This window comes from Lycium barbarum, chromosome 8, assembly GCF_019175385.1.
Source record: "Lycium barbarum isolate Lr01 chromosome 8, ASM1917538v2, whole genome shotgun sequence".
Classification (NCBI taxonomy): Eukaryota; Viridiplantae; Streptophyta; class Magnoliopsida; order Solanales; family Solanaceae; genus Lycium; species Lycium barbarum.
Window position 1 is genome coordinate 918595 of NC_083344.1, and position 22991 is coordinate 941585.

At 36.4% G+C, this 22991-nt stretch overlaps 2 protein-coding genes across 3 annotated transcripts; both read left to right on the forward strand.

Annotated features, from left to right (window-relative positions):
- The first annotated feature begins 6981 nt into the window (after positions 1-6981).
- On the forward strand, positions 6982-8867 carry LOC132604911 (probable galacturonosyltransferase-like 4). Its single transcript, XM_060318267.1, has 2 exons — positions 6982-7297; positions 7883-8867. The coding sequence occupies exons 1-2, from the start codon at positions 7024-7026 to the stop codon at positions 8698-8700; spliced, it is 1092 nt and encodes a 363-aa protein (XP_060174250.1). The 5' UTR covers positions 6982-7023; the 3' UTR covers positions 8701-8867.
- Positions 8868-16372: 7505 nt separating this feature from the next.
- LOC132605605 (putative E3 ubiquitin-protein ligase RF298) lies at positions 16373-22497 on the forward strand. 2 transcript variants are annotated; one of them, XM_060318750.1, is made up of 4 exons: positions 16373-16506; positions 17699-17741; positions 18826-20824; positions 21736-22497. In XM_060318750.1, exons 3-4 carry the CDS (start codon positions 18854-18856, stop codon positions 22183-22185), a joined length of 2421 nt encoding a protein of 806 aa, XP_060174733.1. In that variant the 5' UTR covers positions 16373-16506; positions 17699-17741; positions 18826-18853; the 3' UTR covers positions 22186-22497. The 2 variants fall into 2 exon arrangements, with proteins under 2 accessions (XP_060174733.1, XP_060174734.1); XM_060318751.1 differs by lacking the exon at positions 16373-16506 and adding an exon at positions 16573-17368.
- Positions 22498-22991: the final 494 nt, after the last annotated feature.

Here is a 22991-nt window from a genome sequence, read left to right on the forward strand (position 1 = left end):
CTTCAATCTCATCCCCCTCGATGTGCTCCAGACCTTTTCTCTTACCAAGGCCTTGGTTAGTGGATCTACAAGATTATCACAAGATTTGACATAATCAACGTTAATGATGCCACTTGTCAAATATGATCTCACAGTACTGTGTTTTCTCCTTATAGGTGTGGATTTACCGTTGTAATGATGGTTTTGAACTCTACCAATTGCAGCGGTGCTATCACAATGAATTACAATAAGAGGAATTGATTTTTCAAGATAAGGTATTTGAAATAATAAATCTCTCAACCAATTCGCTTCTTCACTAGCTGAAGCTAAAGCAATTAGTTCAGCCTCCATGGTAGAGTTAGCAATAATAGTTTTCTTTTTTTGATTTCCAACAAATAGCACCACCTCCCAAAGTAAAAATATAACTCGTGGTAGAACAAGAATCACCAGGTAAAGTGTTTCAATCTGCATCAGAAAAGCTTTCAAGTACAGCACGATATTTTTTATAAAACAAGCCATAATTTTTTGTACCAACTTAATATTTCATAAATCTCGTTATGACATGCTAATGTTCATTATCTGACTTGCTTGTAAACTTGCTAAGTACTCCAACTGCATACGCAATATCAAGCCTATTGCAATCAGTCACATATCTCAAACTTACAATTAAGCTAGCATATCTTTTTGATTTATCACATAATTTTCAATTTGAACATGAAACAAGTGAACACTTGAATCAAAAGGAGTTACAACACGCTTGCAATCAAGAAAGTTATATTTTTTCAAAATTTTCTCAACATAATGTGACTGGTCAAGGAAAATTCCATCACATGTTTTAGTAATTTTTATTCCAAGAATTAAATTTGCATCACCAAGATCTTTCATGTCAAAATGGCTTCTAAGAATATTTTTAGATTCACCAATAACATTCATGTTAGAACCAAAGATCAATAAATCATCAACATAGAGGCAAACAATAACATGTGAATTACTCCAAAACTTATGATAGATGCACTTATGACACTCTTTTCTTTTAAAACCATTTTCAATCATGCAGAAATTAAATTTCCCATGCCATTGCTTTGATGCATGTTTCAAGCCATATAGGGATTTAGTAAGTTTACATACTTTGCTTTTTTGGCCTGCTTCAACAAAACCTTCGGGTTGTTCCATATAAATTTCCTCATTTAGGTCCCCATTTAAAAAAGCACTTTTTACATCCATTTGGTGATATGCAAATCAAAAATTGCAGCAATAGCAATTCAAAGTCTTATGGATGTAATTCTAATTACTGGAGAAAAAATATCAAAAAATTCTAGACCTTCTAGGTGTTTAAAATCTTTTGCAACTAATCTTTTGCAACTAGTCTAGCCTTGTATCAACAGAATCATCCGGTTTTAACTTTTTTTTAAGGACCCATTGCACCCAATTGTTTTACAACCCGGTGGTAACTCAATTAACTTCCAAGTTTTATTGGAAATAAGTGATTCTATTTCATCATTTATAGCATCTTTCCAAAAAATAGCATCATGTGAAGATAAAACTTCTTGTAAAGTGAGACGGTCATCTCCAACATTAAAAACATAAAAATCAGGACCAAAATCTTTTTCTACTCTAACTCTTTTACTTCTTCGTATTTCAAAATCATCATTTTCTTTATTTTTCAAAACAAAAGTAAAAGAACTAAGTAGTGATAAAATATTTTCTTCAATCCTATGACCCCCACTATTTTTAGAATCAAATGAAAATTTATTTTCATGAAAAATAGCATCATTGATTCTATTATTATATTATCTTCAATATTAAAAATTCTATAGGTTGTACTATTTGAAGCATAACCAAGAAAAGCACAAGTAGTAGCTTTTTTACCCAACTTATAAATTTTGGGATCCATTAGCCTCACATAGGCTAAAAACCTCAAACTCTTAGATATCCCAAATTTGGCTTATGACTTTTCCACAACTCAAACGATTTTAATTTTGTCTCTTTATGAGGCACACGATTCAACACATAACAAGCAGTCAAAATAGCTTCACCCCAAAAACTTAGAGGTGCACTTGACTCAATAAGTATGTCATTTGTCAATTCAACTAAAATTCTATTTTTTCTTTTTGCTACACCGTTAGATGCACGAGAATAAGGTGGAGTAGTTTCATGAATTATTCCCAATGATATAACAAAAGAATTAAACTCATATTCACGGCCTCTATCACTTCTAATTCTTTTTATTTTTCTACCAAACTGATTTTCAACTTCATGGAGATAAATTTTAAAATTTTCAAAAGCATCACGTTTATTTTTCATCAAGAAAACATATGTATACTTAGAAAAAACATTAATAAAAGTGATAAAATATCTATTTCCTTCAAGAGTTAAATTCTTCCAAGTTCACAAATATCAGTATGAATTAACTCTAACAATTCAGTTTTTCTTTCAACTAGAAAATGAGGCCTTTTTGTAATTTGGCTTTACCACAAGCCTCACATTTTTCAAAATCCTTTTTAATCATTGGGATTATTCCTAAACTACTCATGATTCCGACATAACAATTATTAATATGACACAAACGAGCATGCCAAAATTAGTAGAAGAGAACATGTAAACAGGTAGAAACTCCATTCATCTCAACATTCAACTTGAACATCCCATCACAAGCAAACCTTATTCCCACAAAAATACCTTTTTCACTATTACATATTGATCAGACTCAATAATTTGTTTGAAGCCTACTTTATTAAGAAGAAAACTAGACATTAAATTTTTCCTCGTGAAAGGAGTAAAAAGTACATCTTTTAATGTTAATGCCCTTCCAGAAGTGAAGCTCAACTCGATGTCTCCCTTTCCAAGCACTTGAGTAATGTGAGAATCACCAAGCATGATGGTTTTGGGCTCTTCAAAAGTAGTATACACTTTGAACCAATCTTTGTCATAGCAGACGGTTTGCGCTAGAATCAAGCCACCATCCATCAACATTTTCAACCATGTTTATATCTATTGTCACTGTCACAAGTGGCTCTTCGGTAACGTTCGCCTGAGGTATAGGATCTCATTTTCAAAACTTGCAAAATCGAGCAATATGCCCACTCTTGCCATAGACAAAGCATGGTCTCCATTTTGTGCTTGGTTATTACCATCATTATTTTTCTTGGGAGGTCTACCATTATTTTTCTTGAATATTTTCTTCTTAGGCTTCATAGAAGTATTTTTGTTAGCATTAGGAGCAACATTATTTGAAGTAATTAAATTTGCCTTGTTTGTGACGGGTTGTAAGTTGCTTTCTTCCATTTGCAAAAGTGCATCTTGGTCCTTTGCCTCTTCTTCCATGCGGATTTGCATAATCAACGTCTCAAGAGAGGTTTCCTTTTGTTTGTGGCGCATAGTTTTTTATTCCTTCCAAGAGGGTGAAAGTTTATCTATTATGCCACAAACAATAACGTTATCTCCAATTTTCATCTCCTCGGACCTGAGCTCTCCAATGATCATTATAAAGTCTTGAGTTTGGTCTACCATTAATTTGTTGTCACCATTTGGAAACGACAAAATCTACTAGCAACATATTTTTTCACCCTCGCCTCCTCGGTAACAGATATACTCTGCAATGCTTTCCAAACTTTCTTTGCAGTAGAGTAAGTTCTATCATAATAATCATAAAAATTATCAGATAGACAATTTAGTAGATAATGCTGAAACTTGTAAGAATTCTCATCGTACTTTTCAACTTTTACTTAAAGAGAAATAAGTTCTTCATCATTCATGGAAGAGTTGTCTACTTTGTTTGGATTCTTCTCAGTTAATACATAAGAAACATTGAGAAGACTTAAGTAGAAAAGTCCTTTACCCTTTTATCTCTTAAAATGAGTACTGTTGAACCAAAATAGCTTGTTAACATCTCCACTTTGACATCTGCGGATTTTTCAATTGTAGTCATCGAATCTCCTTAAAATTGTTGGTGAAAATACAACTGAAATTACAATTATAATTGAAAAATAAAATGAAGAGGCATGTATATCTCGTTTTCTTTAAGGAGATCCAAGCCCACTGCAACAAATCTACTGGTCCAACAGTAATCTTTCTGATTTGTCCCCTCCAGGATGCAACAGCCTGACCACGTCGTATAACTTAAAAAACTCTGGACAAGATGTTGAGTCCAAGGCTCCACCGAAAAGAACACCTTCCTTCAACCAAATAAACTCTCTTTTAATTTCCTCACTTTTTCCGAGAACTCTCTAATATGTTTTTCCTCTACCTCACAAAATAAGATTGACTAACTATTCATAGCTAAGAAAATCGTCCTTGTAATGAGAGTGGAGTAATAAGCCATGAGATTATGGAGTAGTAAAGGTGATATTGGGAAGATAAGTTTCAAAAGGCATAATGGCCATATTCACTTATTCAGACGTGGGAAAATGAAAGACCAAAAGGGACAAACCATTACTGCCTTCACTAACTAAAAGAGTAAATGTGATTCTTTAATATAATTTCAAATGCCCACATTCATCCATTTACTCAAATGAGTAATTAGGGAAATAATGCTCCTAACGTGAATGGTAAATGCAGCATAGTAGACAAGAAAGCAAATGACACATTTTAATATAATTATAATAATATCAAAATGATCAAAAGGTCCTTCAGAGGATAATTATTAACTAATTTGGAATTTAGTGCCTCTTCAAGACTCTGCCAATAATAGTAGAAGCATTTATCTTTTGTCTTAATAAAAAGGGGAGAAATGAGAAAGTCACGAATTTGATCCCTGATAGGCCACTAGCCAGAATAATGTTCTTAATCTTGGAGAACAAACATATGAAATAACGTTGCAGTCAAAAAATTATTTAAGGAGATTTAATAAAGAAAATATTAAACTGTGACAAACTTTACTTGAATGCTAGTATTATACTCATAACATAAAATAATTCATTACACCATTGGAGATGGTAACTTAAATCATGTGAAATATTTGAGCTTTTCCTTCCCCAATCCCTATTCATAGGTACGGTGTTTGAATCAATGAGGAGATTAAGAAGAGGCTTATCTATATTTTTTTTGGGGGTAATTAACTTTCATTAACCATCAAAGTGGAAACTATCTCTCCTGGACTACTTACCATCAGCAGACACCTTTTTCACTAATCTTTACCCAGAAAATTAAAACTAACACAGATACTAAAATTTACATTTATTAAGCAACACCTTTAATAAGTAACCTTTTGCCCTGATATTGCTGAAACATGCTACTTGTCTTGCCAACATCTCCACAGATGACTCCTTCTTTTCAAAGATTCTTGCATTTCTCTCAAGCCACACGGTGTGAATGAACTCAGCATAAATGAATTTGTATAGTTTAGCCTGAAAAGTCCTTCCTTTGGTGTAACTGATGACCCACTAGTGCATTTCAATCCAAGACCTAATGATGTTGTGATAGTCATTCCTCATATTTCTCTTCCATCTTCCCTCTTCTTTTGCTATCTATTTTTCTCACTTTTACCCTCTTTTGTGACAATACCATAATTAGTTGACAACTTTATTACCATAATTAGTCAGTCTTTAAGGTTTGTATTTTAAAAATAAATTTTAAAAATATTCTAATTGTCATTATATATAGAAAATATATTTTATGTACCATCATTTTAGTTGTAATTAAAAGTCTTTGAGATGGAAAGAGTCAGACTTTTTTATCATTATCATGACAATGAAAGTTGTTCATTGATGTAAAAGAAAATATAGCTTTGGGTTCTGGGATTTGGGTGATGCATTTGAGGTTTAAGCCATTTTTTTCTTCTTGTTTTATGGGTTCAATTAGATTGAATCCAACTTTAATGCAGAGGTTGACCCGTTTGAAGGAGGAGGAAGATAAAAAGTTTGGGATCCACATTGAAATTAATAGTGTAATTATTGAATTGCCCTTGTTAATATTTAATTGTTCGTTGATTTACTTGATTTCTATTTGTGTAAGGACTAAAAGCAGACACATTACATAGTTAAAAGTTAGATGTGCTTGGTTACATATCACAAGGATTAAAACAGGAATAACACAATAACACAGGAACTAAAAGTGTTATTTCCCCTTAGTTACAATTTTACCAAAGTACCAATTAATGTGTCAAGTGATTGCCTATAATTACGTCAAGATTTTTTTCCCCCTCATAATATGTAGTAATTCACACAATTATTCTTTCTACGGATAGAATTAATTTTAGATAAGACAAATTGATAGGTTGTTATAATTGTGGAAAAGAAAGAAGAGGAGAAGTTGGGAAGTAATTGCATTCACTTATCTAAGCCCCTCAAAAGTAATCATTGACTCAAGTTTATCGATGAAAGTGAGTTGCTAATTGTTCTGTGATAGATAACACAATTAGAGAAGGACAATGAGTCATAATAAATTAGTATGATTTAGCGTAAATATTAAAGCACATAAATAGTTTTTCCTTAGACACATATATTGATTAAAATAGAAGGACAAACTCTTCGGTCTTTTATTTGTCTCATAATATGTGTATGCCAAACAGTGGTGGATTCAGGATTTTCATTCAGGGTGTTCGAAAAAAAAATATACACTGTAATTTTTTGCCGAGGGTGTTTAAAAGTTAATATATGCACATAAATATAGAAAATTTATCCTATATATACACTGTAATTTTTTGTCGAGGGTATTCGGGTGAACAACCTCACTTACACGTAGATCCACCCCTGATGTCAAGATTCATAATTTGACCTCAACATGTATCTTTTAGTTCTTTCTATAAATAGAGTTATTTTTAGATAAGACAAATTTATATGTGCTATAATTGTGGAAATATTCATTTATCTAAGCCCCTCAAAAGTAATCATTGATTCTAGTTAATCCTTGAAAGTGAGTTACTAATTTACTTTGTGATAGAGATAATAAATAGAATTCTCGCCCTCACAATCTTACCAAACTCTATCCTTTATTTTTTATTAATCAATCATTTATAACCTCTCCTAAACCTTCTCTTAACCTGACCTCCAATGGCTGCTTCAACTTCCTTTTTCCTAATGCACTATTCTAAATGCAAGCTGCAGGATGGCCTTTTGGAGTTTTCCCCCTTCTTCTCATCTCCTTGGCCTCCTGTTTCTCTTCCTATTTGCAAACCAAATCTCCTTGACCACCACTACAACTACAACTACCACCACCATGATCACCACTGGCGTCCGCGTTGGCGTCATCTCGAAACCAACCTTCCTGCATGTTCCCGTCTTTCGAGAGGCACCCGCTTTTCGCAACGGGAGGGACTGCGGTTCATCGGCCATCGACCGTATTCATGTGTCCATGACCCTTGATGCTAATTACTTGAGAGGTACTGTTGAAATGTATGATCACCTCATTTAAAAAACTTGAACAATTTTAAATATTACACCTTTAGTTACTTTATAATATCATGTTTGTAAACGTCTCTCATCAGTGGGCCCCATTATTCTTTTCTGAGTTTACATTTATGCACTAAATAGTGCAAAAAATATTTATACAATTAGGTCACTTTCACTAAGAAAATAGAAATTAACTTTGAAATTCGTAGCTAAATAGTCGGTAACTAACATGATTTTTCGATATCTGTTGCTAAGATTAGTGATGGTTGTAAGTTAATTATTATAGGTAAATTTCTAAGATGAGCATTAATTGGAAACTTGATTAAAATAGTAACTAACCTGCTACAATAGGTCAAAACAACAAACAATAGTGTAATTCTTTTTCCATCGCTAGTGTATATAATTAAAAATATCCTTCCTTTTCATGTGTCAACACGTAATTATATTTTTTAGCTTCTTGTGTAGCGATGATATTTGACCTTGAGATTTTCTTGCCCACTCGAATACCATGCATGTTGTGTGACCACATAAAAACTATTTAACATTAATTACTTAATTATAATATGTCTCTGCAGGTACCATGGCTGCAGTGTTTTCCATCCTACAACACTCAACATGCCCAGAAGATGTCATGTTTCACTTTTTATGTGTAAGACATGAACCTGTGGTATTTTCTAGCATTAAATCCACTTTCCCTTACCTCAACTTCAAGCTCTACAAATTTGATGCCCACAGGGTCCGTGGCCTAATTTCAAAATCAATTCGTCAAGCCTTAGACCAACCATTAAATTATGCGAGAATTTATCTGGCTGATCTTATTCCGATGGATGTGAAACGCATAATTTATCTTGATTCTGACATAGTTATCGTTGATGACATCGTGAAATTATGGCAAGTTGATCTTGGTGACAAGGTACTAGCCGCGCCCGAATATTGTCAAGCGAATTTCACGACTTATTTCACCGATTTATTTTGGGATGACCCAGAATTTTCGTGTACGTTTGAAGGGCGAAAACCGTGCTACTTCAACACGGGAGTTATGGTGATGGACGTTGATAAATGGAGGCATGGAAATTATACGCAGAAAGTCGAGGATTGGATGGTTATTCAAAAGCAAAAAAGAATATATCACTTAGGTTCTTTGCCACCTTATTTGCTAACCCTAGCTGGAAATATTATGCCTATTGATCATAGATGGAACCAACATGGATTGGGTGGTGATAATATTGAAGGTAAATGTAGGAGTTTGCATCCTGGGCCAATTAGCCTATTACATTGGAGTGGTAAAGGTAAACCATGGTTGAGATTGGATTCAAGAAAACCATGTACTGTTGATCATCTATGGGCTCCTTACGATCTTTATCGTTCCTCGAGGCATTCTTTCGAGGAGTGATGCATATCGAGCATGCATGCAGACAAAGGCGGATTCTGAATTTAACTTGAAGGGTTCAGTATTTATGTTCTTGTTACTACCGGACCATTATTGTACTTCTAACATTATGGGGTTCATAATGTACTATTTATTGAAAATTTAGTGATTTTTCTCATATATATATATATATATATATATATATACACATACAAGTTTCGAGTAAACAATGACATCCTGGTTCAATAGAACTCCAAATTTTTTAACTAGGCCCGCGCATATAAAATAGGCAAAGGCGAATCTAGAAGTTTCAACTGAACTTAATTATTGCTTAATTTCGACACGAACTATGCATACATATGTAGAAACAATGAATAACTCTACCAATTAATACATAAAAAGAACTCTGTTTGTTCCCAAATATTTTCCTAGTGTGTTGGTTTGTGGCAGTCAGGGGTTCGGAAAACCAACTACGTTTGCTGGTCTCTTTGTTTCATTTTGTCGGGGGGTTCGAAATTGGGGGTCAAATTACCAAGATTTTATGTATGAAACTTGGACACAAGTATCTTCAAATCAACATATTTTTTGAAGTATAATCTACATTTTGTAATGACAAGGATTGATTTGACCCAATTATTAACGTTGAGCAAATCTAAAATATTTTGCATATTTCACGGTTTGAATTGCCCCCCTTTAATTTAGTTAAAAACTTAATAGAAACATCCAACTAAGCTTAGTGATGTTAAGACTTTTTGTTAGTATAACCATCTAGTATTCATTATCTGTTGACCAAACTAATCAAAATGCTATCTGCATAGGGCTTGTTAAAGGAGTGAGCATTCTCTATCAAAGATTTTTTCATTCCTAAAACTCAAATTCGATACCTCTAGTTAAGAGAAGAAGAATCTCATTCATTCTGCTGCACCCGACAAATACAATTAATATAAACTCATAATATTAAGATTTGATGTGACGTTTTGGGCACCAAACTATTCTTCGTAGTGATTTTTTAAAAATAAATTTGTAGAAAAAAAAAAGGTGACTTAAACTAGTCAACAATGCCTAAAACCCATGAGATTAGCATCGTATACAGTTCAGTGATACTGATATTGATTTGCACCAAGGAGGCTCATTATGAAAGGTAATACGAACTTTACAATAGCGATTAATCATATTAAGGAATTCCATTTGGAATAAAATGATTCCTACCATTTTACCTTTTTTTTTTTAAAAAAAAAATTGTGATATCTTAGAAGATTGCAACATCTTACCACTTCTTTTAATGGTCGTGATATTTTATGTAATAATTCATTTGTTAATTTTTACTTGTCGCGTTTCGCTTTTCGAGAGTTAATTTGATTAATTTTGAAAAAATTGAATTATGTTAATTTAATAATTTAAAATTAAAATTTAGCTATTCAAATATTATACCAAAAATACTATTCTTCCGTCCTAATTTATGTGTCTTCGTTTGACTGGACACACAGTTTAAGAAATAAAAAAGACTTTTGAATCTTGTGATTTTAAACTTGACATGTAGAGATGTTTAAATGTCAACATAGAAAAAACAACTCTTTTGGGCCGACCAAACAAAAATGTAAAACGCTTAAACTGGGCCCGAGGAGTATAAGTTCCCATTTTTCTCATATATTAATATGATAAAAAAAATATATCTTAAAATGTTAGTCAAAGTCCATATAATTTGACTCTCGAGAGACGAAACATGACAAGTAAAAAACGAACGGATGCCGTAATAAAGGGAAAATTTATAAATCAATAAAGAGACACAATGACCTAACTAACCCTGGTTAAACCAATATCATCAAAAAGTAACCAAGGACAAAGGGTTAAGTTAACCCACAGTTACACACGATTCCAACTCGCAAAAACACACCACCATTGTGCACTCTGTAGCCTACAAAGAACCCAAATAATAATAATAATAATAATAATAATAATAATAACAATTAACCTCTTTGCAATTTTCCATTGAAACATCATCTTTGTAAGTGACCCTTTTGATCAATTCAATTAAAATTTCTATATCTACACATAGTTCACGGGCAAGTTTGAATTTTTTTCTCTTTAATTTAATCAGCTGCATAATAAAAACATCCAATCAAGCATAGTGATGTTAAGACGTTTGGTTAGTATAACCATCTAGCATTCAGTATCTATTGACCAAACTAATCAATATGCAAGTTGCATAGGGCTTGTTAAAGGAGTAAACATTCTCTATTAGAGATTTCTTCATTTTCAAGACTCAAATTCGATACTTCAGGTTAAAAGAAGAAGGATCTCATTTATCCCGGTGCACCCAACAAATATAATCAATATAAACCTCACAATACTATGATTTGATGTGATGTTTTTGACACCAAACTATTCTCGTAGTGATTTTTTAAAAATAAATTTGTAGAAAAAAAGGGTGACTTAAACTAGTCAACAATGCCTAAAATCCACGAGATTAGCATCATATGCAGTTCAGTGATACTAATATTGATTTGCACCAAGTAGGCTCATTAAGAAAGGTAAAACGCTTTTAATATCTTAGAAGATTCCAACATCTTACCACTTCTTTTAATGATCGTGATATTTTATGTAATAATGTCTCTTTTTCACTTTTACTTATCACGTTTTGTTTTTTGAGAAACAATGTGATTAATTTTAAAACAATTGACTTATATTAATTCAGCATTTTAAAATTAAAATTTAGCTATTCAAATGTTATACAAAATACTATTTTCTCCATTCCAAATTATGTGTCTTCGTTTAACTGGGCACATAGTTCTAAGTTTTTTTTTTTTTTTTAATCTTGTGATTTTAAATTTGGCATGTAAGGATGTTTGAATTGTCAACTTTGTTTACCCCGAATTTGGTAAATCAATTGAATTTGTACGCGGGTATAGGATATGTGTTTGAATCTCGATATATTTGATAGATACAAGATTCGTATGGTTAAGATGTGAAGAAAACGATGATGCTTAGAGGATCACTGTGGATTTATACATCTACTAACATATAAGTATTATTTGTTTGAACAAGTAATAGAGATGAACACAATGATTCCGGACCAAAATCTAATATTGAGAGAGAGATTTGTATATATCTTCTAGTACAAAAATGTTGTTGATCCCCGGGGAGTCAGCCCCTACAAAGGAGAGGGATGTGCTATATTTATAGTGTGACCTCCATGGGTCTCATATGATGTGAGCTAATAAAATAATATCAACAAGGACAGCTTTGCACGGATTTGGTGGGATTAGACTGACGGCGCCGTCTGACACATGCATGGTGGGTAGTTGACCAGGACAGGACGTTACTGGCGCGTGACCCGCGTGCAACGGCCACCCGGACCAACGGCTACTCGGACCAACGGCCACCCGGACCAACGGCTACTCGGACCAACAGCTACTCGGACCAATGGCCACACGGACCAACGGCCACGAATGCTCGGACCAACGGCCACGAATGCTCGGACCAACGACCACGAATGCTCGGGTCACTGGGCTTGGTCGTTCCAATGACGAAGAAGGCAGATCAGTCGGCCCCCTCGCTCCACCGGTTTGCCTCGCGTCCGGTTTTTACCGAATACAGATAGTCCCACACTTCCCGGATCTCCGATCTATCGGAGTAACGGGGAGTGGATAAATTCCGAAACCGGTGGCCCTGTCAGCTCGTCGTTACCTTCTTATTTCTTTGTTTTGAATGTTTGACATTATTTTGGTCATGATCGTTGGTCCGTTTTAGGACAGGTCGACTTATAGTCGTTAATTCACCGTGCCCGTGGGACTTATCCGATGCTTCATAAGTTCAGATGCCTCCGAATTACGATAGGCATTTTCTTCAGGGTCGGTATTTTTTCAACCTTGGCAAAGTTTTTGATGTAGCAGTCCCCGTTTTGGGGGAATTTGCCGAGCTTTGGCTTGGGTCATTGTGACCTTGTCGCCTTTGTCAAATTTCGGGCACAATCCTCGATATAGAGTATGTGAGTGGGGCAGTGCCGGAATACGGCGGTTACCATCGGGGCGAAGTCTTTTTAACAGAAAGACACCCAAGATTTTGTTATACCAGCTTTTGCATTTGCAAAATGTTTGTACATATGAGAATTTTAATTCCTTCTGCCTTGTTGCAGTAAATGAAAAATGGGACACGATTCATTATGATCGTTTGGTCCTTACATCGGAGGCTGTGGCCGGTGGCCGGGCCTTATTTTTGCCGTAGAAAATGTTGAATGGGACACGATTCGTTATGATCGTTTGGTCCTTACATCGGAGGCTGTGGCCGGTGGCCGGGCCTTAGTTTTGCCGTAGCAAATGTTGAATGGGACACGATTCGTTATGATCGTTTGGTCCGGTCTTGACTTGTTGAGCCCCTCCGTTTTCCACTAACCGGGGTAAACCTCGATGTGGGTATAAGTCCCCTAGTATTTATCCGAGCTGCGAGGTCGGGTGAGTGCTATCAAGCCCCTACTTCGGAGGGTGTGACCTCGAGTTTCCGGGTGCTGGTCCCTTATCTTTGTTGAGTAACACGTTGTACTCGTTGCCTCATTAAAAACCTAGTCGGAAAACCCATTTTGGGACAAAACCGTACTAAGGAAAAGAGTGCAACACGTGTTTTCAGACCTAGATTCTAACTTTATCCGGTACTTGACTTCCTGCAAAAAAAGAAAGAGGTCAATAGAAAAACACGAGAAGTCCATACCTTCGTCCGACCTGAAGCTTGGTTTCTCCGGATGAGAATATGGCCGGTACCTCTCCCTCGACGATCTGGCCTCTGGTTCGTAATTCTTCCTTGGTCTCTCCAGACTTTTGTTCATATTTACGGGCCCCGGGGGAAGCTCGAGTTGGTCATCCTCCACCCGAATCTTCGACTCGTACCGGTTATGGACATCTGCCCATGTCACGGCCTCGTATTCCACCAAGCTTTCCTTTAATTTGAACGAAGCCGTCGAGCTCCGAACATTGAGCCCCTTTGTGAAAGCTTGTGCATCCCATTCCTCCGGAACCGGGGGAAGCTCCATTCGTTCCCTTTGGAACCGGCTGACAAATTCACGCAGTAACTCATCGTTTCTTTGGGCAATACGGAAAATATCCGCCTTCCGAGCCTGCACCTTTTTGGCTCCGGCGTGTGCTTTTATGAAGGCATCGGCGAGCGTTTCGAAAGAAGTGATTGAATGCTCGGGCAGATGATCGTACCAAGTCAATGCTCCTTTTGCCAGAGTTTCCCCGAATTTTTTCAGCAACACGGATTCGATTTCATCCTCTTCCATATCATTGCCTTTTATAGCACAGGTGTATGAGGTCACGTGTTCGCAAGGGTCCGTTGTGCCGTCATATTTTTGGATATCCGGCATTTTGAACCTCTTTGGGATCAATTTCGGGGCCGCACTCGGAGGAAAAGACCTTTGAATGTACCTTTTCGAGTTTGGCTCTTTTAGCAAAGGTGGAGCCCCCGATATTTGATCCACCCGGGAGTTATATGTCTCGACCCTCTTTTCGGTCGAGTCTACCCGTTTTGCCAAAGTTTCGAGCATCTTTAGAACCTCGGTGGAGGAACCGGCTCCGGAACCGTTACTCTCGACCATCCGTGACTCGTTTCTTTCGATTTCGACAACACCCTTCGTCTTCCCCGGGGTTGCTTCATCTCCTCCGTTTTGCAACCGGGCTATTACGATTCCCTGTTCAGCAATCGCCACTCTCTGTTCCTGCAACATTTCAAAAATTAAACGCAAGTCAATATTATCATTCGGGGTATCCGGTTCTTTCCGTACTTGTGTCCCGGACAAAGTAATCGAATTGTTAGTATTTAAAGGGTCAGTAGGGTTTGGCAATCCTCGCGGCCCGCTGCCTTCATTTTCGGCCACGATCTCGTTATTGTTGACGTGACCAGATTGCCCACTGTTAGCCATTTGGTCCGTTTCTTCCGAGACGGACAACAGATGTTTCCGATTTTGATGGGTAAGATAGAGATCAAGATCAAAGACCACTATTATCCTAGCCCCACGGTAGGCGCCAAACTGTTTACCCCGAATTTGGTAAATCAATTGAATTTGTACGCGGGTATAGGATATGTGTTTGAATCTCGATATATTTGATAGATACAAGATTCGTATGGTTAAGATGTGAAGAAAACGATGATGCTTAGAGGACCACTGTGGATTTATACATCTACTAACATATAAGTATTATTTGTTTGAACAAGTAATAGAGATGAACACAATGATTCCAGACCAAAATCTAATATTGAGAGAGAGATTTGTATATATCTTCTAGTACAAAAATGTTGTTGATCCCCGGGGAGCCAGCCCCTACAAAGGAGAGGGATGTGCTCTATTTATAGTGTGACCTCCATGGGTCTCATATGATGTGAGCTAATAAAATAATATCAACAAGGACAGCTCTGCACGGATTTGGTGGGATTAGACTGACGGCGCCGTCTGACACATGCATGGTGGGTAGTTGACCAGGACAGGACGTTACTGGCGCGTGACCCGCTTGCAACGGCCAGCCGGACCAACGGCTACTCGGACCAACGACTACTCGGACCAACGGCCACGAATGCTCGGACCAACGGCCACGAATGCTCGGGTCACCGGGCTTGGTCGTTCCAATGACGAAGAAGGCAGATCAGTCGGCCCCCTCGCTCCACTGGTTTGCCTCGCGTCCGGTTTTTACCGTATACAAACTTACTAAATAGAAAAAAACAACTCTTTTAGCCAAACCAAAAAAGAATGTAAAACACTTAAATTGGGCTCGAGGGAGTATAAGTTGCAATTCTTCTCATATATTAATATGATAGAAAAGAGTACATTTTAAAATGTTAGCCAAAATTCATATAATTTGATTCTCAAAAATCGAAACGTGACAAGTAAAAGCCAACGAATGCGGTGATAAAAGGAAAATTTATAAATCAATGAAGAGACCCAATTAGCTAACTGTTTTGGAAGATACCGACCATCTGACCACTTCTTTTAATGATCGGGATACCTTATGTGATACTCCTTTCATTAATTTTTACTTCTCACTTTTCGCTTTTTCATAATCAATTTAACTAGTTTTTAAAATCAAGATTTAGATATTTAAATATTATAAGAAAAATATTACTCCCTCCGTCCCATTTTAACTTCCTTAACTTGATGGACCACATAATTTAAGAAATAAAAAGAGACTTTTAAATCTTGTGCCTAAATTAACTTAAGTGTAATGTACTATATTTTTTTAATTCTGTGTTTTTAAACTTACCATGTAGGATGTATGAATTACTATCAACTTATTAAACATAGAAACAAACACTCTTTTTGGAAAAATAAAAAAGAAAAATAAAATACTTAAATTGGGACAAAGGAGTATAAGTTGCAATTCTTCTCATATATTAATATGAGGAAAAAATACATCTTAAAATACTAGCTAAAATCCATATAATCTGACTCTTGAAAACTGAACTGTGACAAGTAAAAGCGAATGGAGGGAGTAATAAAAAGAAAATTCCTAAATTAGAGAAGCGAAACGTGACATGTAAAAAGTGAACAGAGGGTGTAATAAAAAGAAAATTCCTAAATTAAAGAAGTGAAACGTGACAAGTAAAAAGCGAACGGAGGGAGTAAATAAAAAGAAAATTCCTATATCAATAAAGAGACACAATGACCTAACTAACCCTGGTTAAACAAATATCATCAAAAAGTAACCAAAGACAAAGGGTTAAGTTAACCCACAGTTACACACGATTCCAAGCCGCAAAAACACACCACTATTGTACACACTGTAGACTACCAAGAACCAAAAATAAAAAATTAACCTCTTTGCAATTTTCCATTGAAATATCATCTTTGTAAGTGACCCTTTTGATTAAAGTATTTTTTTTCTTTTTTTTTTTGGAATATATTATTTTTAAAGTGTTTCAAGAATCCCACAAAATACCTCAAGAATGTATTTTTTGGACACCATTTTGATTAAAGATTGAATTTTTACTGTATCTAGCTTTGCTCTTACATGTTTTTTTTTGGAATATATTATTTTTAAAGTGTTTCAAGAATCCCACAAAATACCTCAAGAATGTATTTTTTGGACACCATTTTGATTAAAGATTGAATTTTTACTGTATCTAGCTTTGCTCTTACATGTTTTTTTTTGGGGGGGGAATATATATTATTGTTGAAGTGTCAGAAGAATACCAAAAAATACCTCAAGAATGTATTTTTTGGATACCCTTTTGATTAAAAATTGTATTTTTGCTTTATCTAGCTTTGTTCTTACATGGGTTTTATTAAAAATCTGTTTTTTTTTTTTCCATTTTAGTTCACTGTGACCCTTTGGATTTTTTTTTTTTTTTATGGAATATATATTATTGTTAAAGTGTTAGAAGAATACCAAAAAATACCTCAAGAATGTATTTTTTGGATACCCTTTTGATCAAAGATTGAATTTTTGCTCTATCTAGTTTTGTTCTTACATGGGGTTTATAAAAAACCTTTTTTTTTAATATATTATTGTTAAAGTGTTTGATGAATACCACAAAATACCCAAAAAATGTATTTTTTGGATACCCTTTTGATATTTAATTTTTGATGTATCTAGCTTTGGTCTTATATGTATCTAGAAGGGGAGCCTTGGCGTAACTGGTAAAGTTGCTGTCATGTGACCTGGAGGTCACGAGTTCGAGCCGTGGAAACAGTCTCTTGCAGAAATGCAAGGTAAGGCTGCGTACAATAGACCCTTGTGGTCTGGCCCTTTCTCGGGCCCCGCGCATAGCGGGTGCTTAGTGCACCGGGCTGCCCTTTTTAGCTTTGGTCTTATATGGGTTTATCAAAAAAATATTCTTGATTTTGAGATACTTGGGGTTTCGATTAACTTATTGGCTTCTTATGGGTTTTAAGCAAGATTTTGAGCTGATGGTTTCTTGGGTTTTATGTTTGATTTGCTTGTTGGTTGAATACTGTTTAATTATGTCTTTGTTTGTTGCAAATTTTGAGTTATAGGTATTTTCTCCTTTGATTTTTTTGAGATTTTTTTTTTTGTTGCAGAAAATTGAATCTTTGGCAGCTTCACCTGTACTGTGTCGCAGAGGTATGCTTGTTTTCCATTTATATTTCTGTAAGAACCCCTTAAACTTGCCAGTAAGTTTCATTTAGACACTTGAATTGCGACCTCTTCCAATTGAGCACCTGAACACATCATAAGGTGTTCCTATTAGACGCTTTTGGCTCAATTTTTGAAAAAGTTTTTGGGGTTTTTCTCAAGTGCACATTATGCATTAGCCCCTCAATAAGTCGTAAAACCTCACCATGTTGAGGATGATATGTATAATTCAAGGAGGTGACATATTTTATGCTGTTAATTCATCTACGTAAACACCCGCTGAAGCTTTTCCAAAATTTGAACCGGAAGTGTCTAATAGGAATACTTTTATCAAGGGTTCAGGTGCTAAATTGAAACGTGTGTAAATGAAATGAAATTTACTAGCAAGTTTAAGGGCTGACGATATATTTTGCCCTTTTTTTTGGTCCTTATTCAGATCATCCTGTGAGAATCTTTATATGTAGCCCCTAGTTTCTATTAAAAGAGCAAATGTTGAGTATTGAAATAAAGCTGAGTGAATAGAGAGGCTTCTATACGACTAACTTATTTTGGAATGAGGTTTAGTTGTCTTTAGATAATCAAGAAGTTCTATATTTCAGTCAATGGAAAATGTATCCCTTTGTTTTTCTTTTTTGTCTCTATTCGATATGAAATGAGCTCAAATGAAGAAGTGGAATTCATATACCTGACCCCAACTTGTTTGGGACTGATGTAGCTTTTAGCCGAAATTGTCTCTTATCTATGAGAGTAGGTCTATTTTTGTCACCCCGAGCATCTTTACTACCTTAAGTTTGCTAAAATGGAGCGCCTAATGGTGCAACTAACAGAATGGACTCAAAACTGATGGTGACTACTAAAAAACATGGAAAAAATCGACCGACTTTCAGGTGGACCGAAAAAACAACCGAGCTTGGTCAGGTTTTTAGCGCCAAAAACTGGGAAAATAAAGTTTCTAGCTGTTGTTGTTGTGGTCCCTATTCTATAGTTTCTAGGTTTTGCTGCTACTTTTTCTTTTTATTTTTTGTCCCCCCCGTGCCTACCACATTTTTTTCTGAATGGCCTTCCGCTGCAGCATTGGGAATTGCAGATAAAGATCCTTAATGATCGTTGAAAAGATAACGAACATGGGTGATCATAAAAACAGTGATGGTGCCAATGAGAAGTCACTGGTAATTTCAGCCGCGGAAAAAGGAAGTAGGAACAAGAGGAAGTTCTTATCCGAGTTTCCTCTAGACGTTCCTATCGATACTACCCCTGCTCTGTCCCTTACAGAATTTCCAAGATACGAATTATTAGAGGAAAATGAGAAACAAGGAGTGGAATCTTTACAGCATGCTGACTGGGATGATACAATAGCCTGTCAGCTAATGGAACTTCTCTTTCACAACTTGTCTGCAACTTTCCGGAGTGCGATCAAGCGGATTGTTGAATGTGGATATAGTGAGGAAATTGCTGAACGGGTTGTTTTGAGGAGCGGCCTTTATCACGGTAGCAAAGACGTTGTATCGACTATTGTTGATGGTGCCTTGGCTTTATTAAGTAGGGAAAAAGAATTGGATACCTCTGCTGCATCTCTCATATTCGAGGATTTAAATAGCCTGGTTGAGTACACGATGTTGGAGATGATATGTGTGCTGAGGGAGGTTAAGCCAGATTTTACCGTTGCAGAAGCAATGTGGTGTCTGTTAATATGTGATTTGAAACTGTTACATGCATGTGCCGTAGAAGGAGATCTTCTAGGCGACTTATGCAGTTTGGAAAATCCAAGAGAAAGATCATCTGTTTCAAAACTTGCCCAACAAAAGGAGGCTTCTGAAGCGAGTCAATCGGACCTGGATAAACTACAGTTGTCAAAACCTGCAACGCACTCTGAAGTTCCTTGTGACGATGCAGTCACGCAATTGTCTAATTCTATATACTCACATCTTCATGAAGTGGAAATTACGGTGAATGGAAGTTCAGCTGTTCTTCCAGTAGCAGGAAGCAAGGCCGCAGGGGTTAGCCGGGAGAATATATCTCTGTCGAAAGCAGCAATTTTAGAAGACAAAGGCGGTACTGGGAGAAAGGCGTCATCTCTGAACTCCAAGAAAGATATGCTTAGGCAAAAGACATTTCATTTTGAGAAAAGCTATAAAGGTCGTATGGGTAAGGGTTCCTTCAAAGCGAAACTCACCGCATGGAGCAGTATGGTTTTGGACAAGACACTACTGAACTCCGAATCTTGTTCTTCTGGTCTCGTAATGAAGGGTACTTATTCTAAGGTAATTACTTCAATTAAAAGCAATGGCCCTTTAGCTGAAGGCGGTTCTCATAGTTCAAGCACCTCCCCGTCCATTGCACCTTCAAGTGAAATTGCTAGTGCGCCAGCGACCCAAGATACTGTTTCTGCATTACCTGCTGTAAACACAGCTATCCCTGCATCACCATCCCCAGAACCTAATTCTTCCTCAAAGACCCCAGGCAGCAGTCCTGCCTCTCCTAAAGTTCTAGACTATTATGCTGGTATCCCATACGATGAGTCTTTGGGGAAACATGTCCCACAAAATGAGAAAGATGAAGCTATATTGTTGCGAATCTCCCGTATGCAGACACTGCAGAAAGAGCTCCAAGGGTGGACTGATTGGGCCAATGAGAAGGTTATGCAGGCTGCTCGGAGGCTTGGCAAGGACCAGGGGGAGCTTAAAATTCTGAGGCAAGATAAAGAAGAGGCTGAGAAGTTTCACAAGGAGAAGCAAATGCTGGAGGAAAACAACATGAAGAGGCTTACCGAAATGGAGCATGCGTTGTCAAATGCCAGTGGCCAGATTGAGATGGCTAATTCTACTCTTCGTAGGCTCGAGGTGGAGAATGCCGTGCTAAAGAAAGAGATGGAGGCTGCGAGGATGGATGCCGTGGGGTCCGCTACGAACTTCCACCAAGCTGTTGCGAGGGAGCAGGAGATACTGAAGAAGTGCCAAGCATTGGAGATGGAGAAGGGTGAGCTGCAGGACGATTTCTCAAACCTGAAACGAGAAGCAATTCGCTTTGAGCAGGAACTTGAGAGAGCCAAAAAACGCCAGAACCAGTTTAAGGTATGTTTTTGTAGGAATAAAATTTCTTTGCCTTCTTGATTGAGGTCTTAACTGTTTAGAAATAGTATTAGTATATACTGGAGAGAATGACGAAAATGGTCCCTTATCTTTGGTAGTAGGTTCAAAATAGTCCCTTAAGTATCACTTGAGTAGTTTTTGTCCTTTAAGTTTGCCAAAAATAAGCACTTCTCCGTCAGATATTTACCAAACTCTGGTTGCTAAATTTAATTGGATATGTGAAAATGAAAAATATTAATCGGAACTCACATTTGGAAGTACATAATTTGTAGTTTATGTCATTTTTGGTCTGTTTCAATAGTCTAGTGCAACTTTTTGAGGTGCAGTTTTTGTTATTGTTGGTCTTTTTTTTCTTCTTTTTTTATGTGTGTGTGTGTATGATGGTGTAGCTTTTTTATGTTGTGGTTTCTGGAATTTTGATGGAAATATCTGCTGTTGAGTTTTCCATAGTTTTGGTTAAATTTAACAATTAGAGTTTGGTCAATATTTGACGGAGACCAAAAGTGCTCACTTTTGGCAAACTTAAAGGACCAAAACTGCTCAGTTGATACTTGAGGGACCATTTTCTCGCGTATGTAGCATACCTTTCTGTACAAAAGCTAGTAGGGTTTTTAGGCCATGAATGGACTTGTTGATACACTAATGTTTAGATCGTCTTTTGAATTACTTTGAATTTCCGGTAATAGTGGCTCCAGCATATATTCAAGCAGTCCTCCAATTGATAACATATTTTGCAATCCGATGTTCTTTCTTGTATAAGCTAGCACATCAGAAGAAACCTGTATTATTTTTTTGAAAATGATTTAATTAATTCAAGTTATTTACCTTTATGTGTTGCACACTTTCAATTTGCACGATAAAAACATAAGGCGCTGTATATTTTCTAATTGCAGGATCTGTCGCAGCAGCAGAAGAGGGAGAAACAAAGGTTTATTCAGCAGGCTGATTCCTTAAAGGCTGAAAGGGTCAAACTCGGAGTTCAGAGTAAAATGGAGGAGGATAATATTATAGAAACGGCAGAGAAAAGCATGCGAAAATGTAAAGAAGATATCCTAAAGCTCGAGAGTGAAATCTCTCACTTGAGATTTCAGTCTGAAGGTTCAAAAATAGAGGCACTCAGAAGAAATGACAATTTTGCCCCTGCAAGTGTGAAAAGCGAGAGGGAGTGTGTTATGTGTTTGAGCGAGGAAATGACAGTGGTTTTCCTCCCGTGTGCTCATCTGGTTCTTTGTGAACAATGCAACGTGCTTCACGAAAAGCAAGGAATGAACGACTGTCCTTCTTGTAGGACACCAATTAAGAAGCGGATTAGTGTTAAATTTGCTCGTTCTTTTAGACGTTAGCACCTTCAAGATGGCGAAGGGACAGAGGACATTTTGTCGACTCATATTGTGCCTTTTTTCGCGGCCTTTGTCATGCCTTAGCTAAATTAGTTGATACAGAAGTGCAAAGGTATAGATAGGTAGAAAGTAGTACTAAAGGAGTGTAGAATAAGAGGAAACTGCCTGATGGGCCTGTAAATTTTTGGTAGAAGTTTAATTATCAAGTGTTAGATCTTCTTGTACTTTGCAGGAAAACTTGGTTCTTTTACATTACTGAGTTAATCCTGATTTTCTCCAATATCTTATGTATAATGAGTTCTTTTTGTTCGTTGATTTCGGTTTCACAGCGCCACACCATTTTGAGTAGGACTATATACACTCACTTGAGAATTTATTTGTTTTTTATGATGGAAAGTAATTTTTCATATTTTTTGTCTTGGAAAATGTTCATTGGTGGTTTTGTTTGGCAATTAAACATCGGAAAATGACTTGTGTTCGGAGAAACATTTTCCTTCTTACCAAACACATTAACGTGTTTGGTCTGGTCTTAACATAAATAATTTTCATGGAAGTGTTTTACTCCCTTATTATTAGCCGTAGTATTTCTCCCATAGTTCCTTGTACGTCGATTCATGTTGTTGTATCGTCTTTTGTTCTTCACTTATCATATTATTCTATTGTAGTTCTTTTTCCTTTTGACATGCTTTGATGTTGTTTTATCGAAAAGAGTCTCTCCATCTCCTAAGGTAGGGATAAGCCGGTGTGCGTACATTCTATCATCTCTAGACTCCACTTGTGAAATTATATTGAATATGTTGTTGGAAGTG

Excerpts from the sequence above, each read along its gene's own strand:
- LOC132604911 (XM_060318267.1), top strand. The coding sequence starts at position 7,024 with ATGGCCTTTTGGAGTTTTCCCCCTTCTTCTCATCTCCTTGGCCTCCTG. Across the intron at positions 7,298-7,882 it reads TGATGCTAATTACTTGAGAG|GTACCATGGCTGCAGTGTTT; the intron begins GTACTGTTGAAA and ends ATGTCTCTGCAG.
- LOC132605605 (XM_060318750.1), top strand. The coding sequence starts at position 18,854 with ATGATCGTTGAAAAGATAACGAACATGGGTGATCATAAAAACAGTGAT. Across the intron at positions 20,825-21,735 it reads AACGCCAGAACCAGTTTAAG|GATCTGTCGCAGCAGCAGAA; the intron begins GTATGTTTTTGT and ends TTCTAATTGCAG.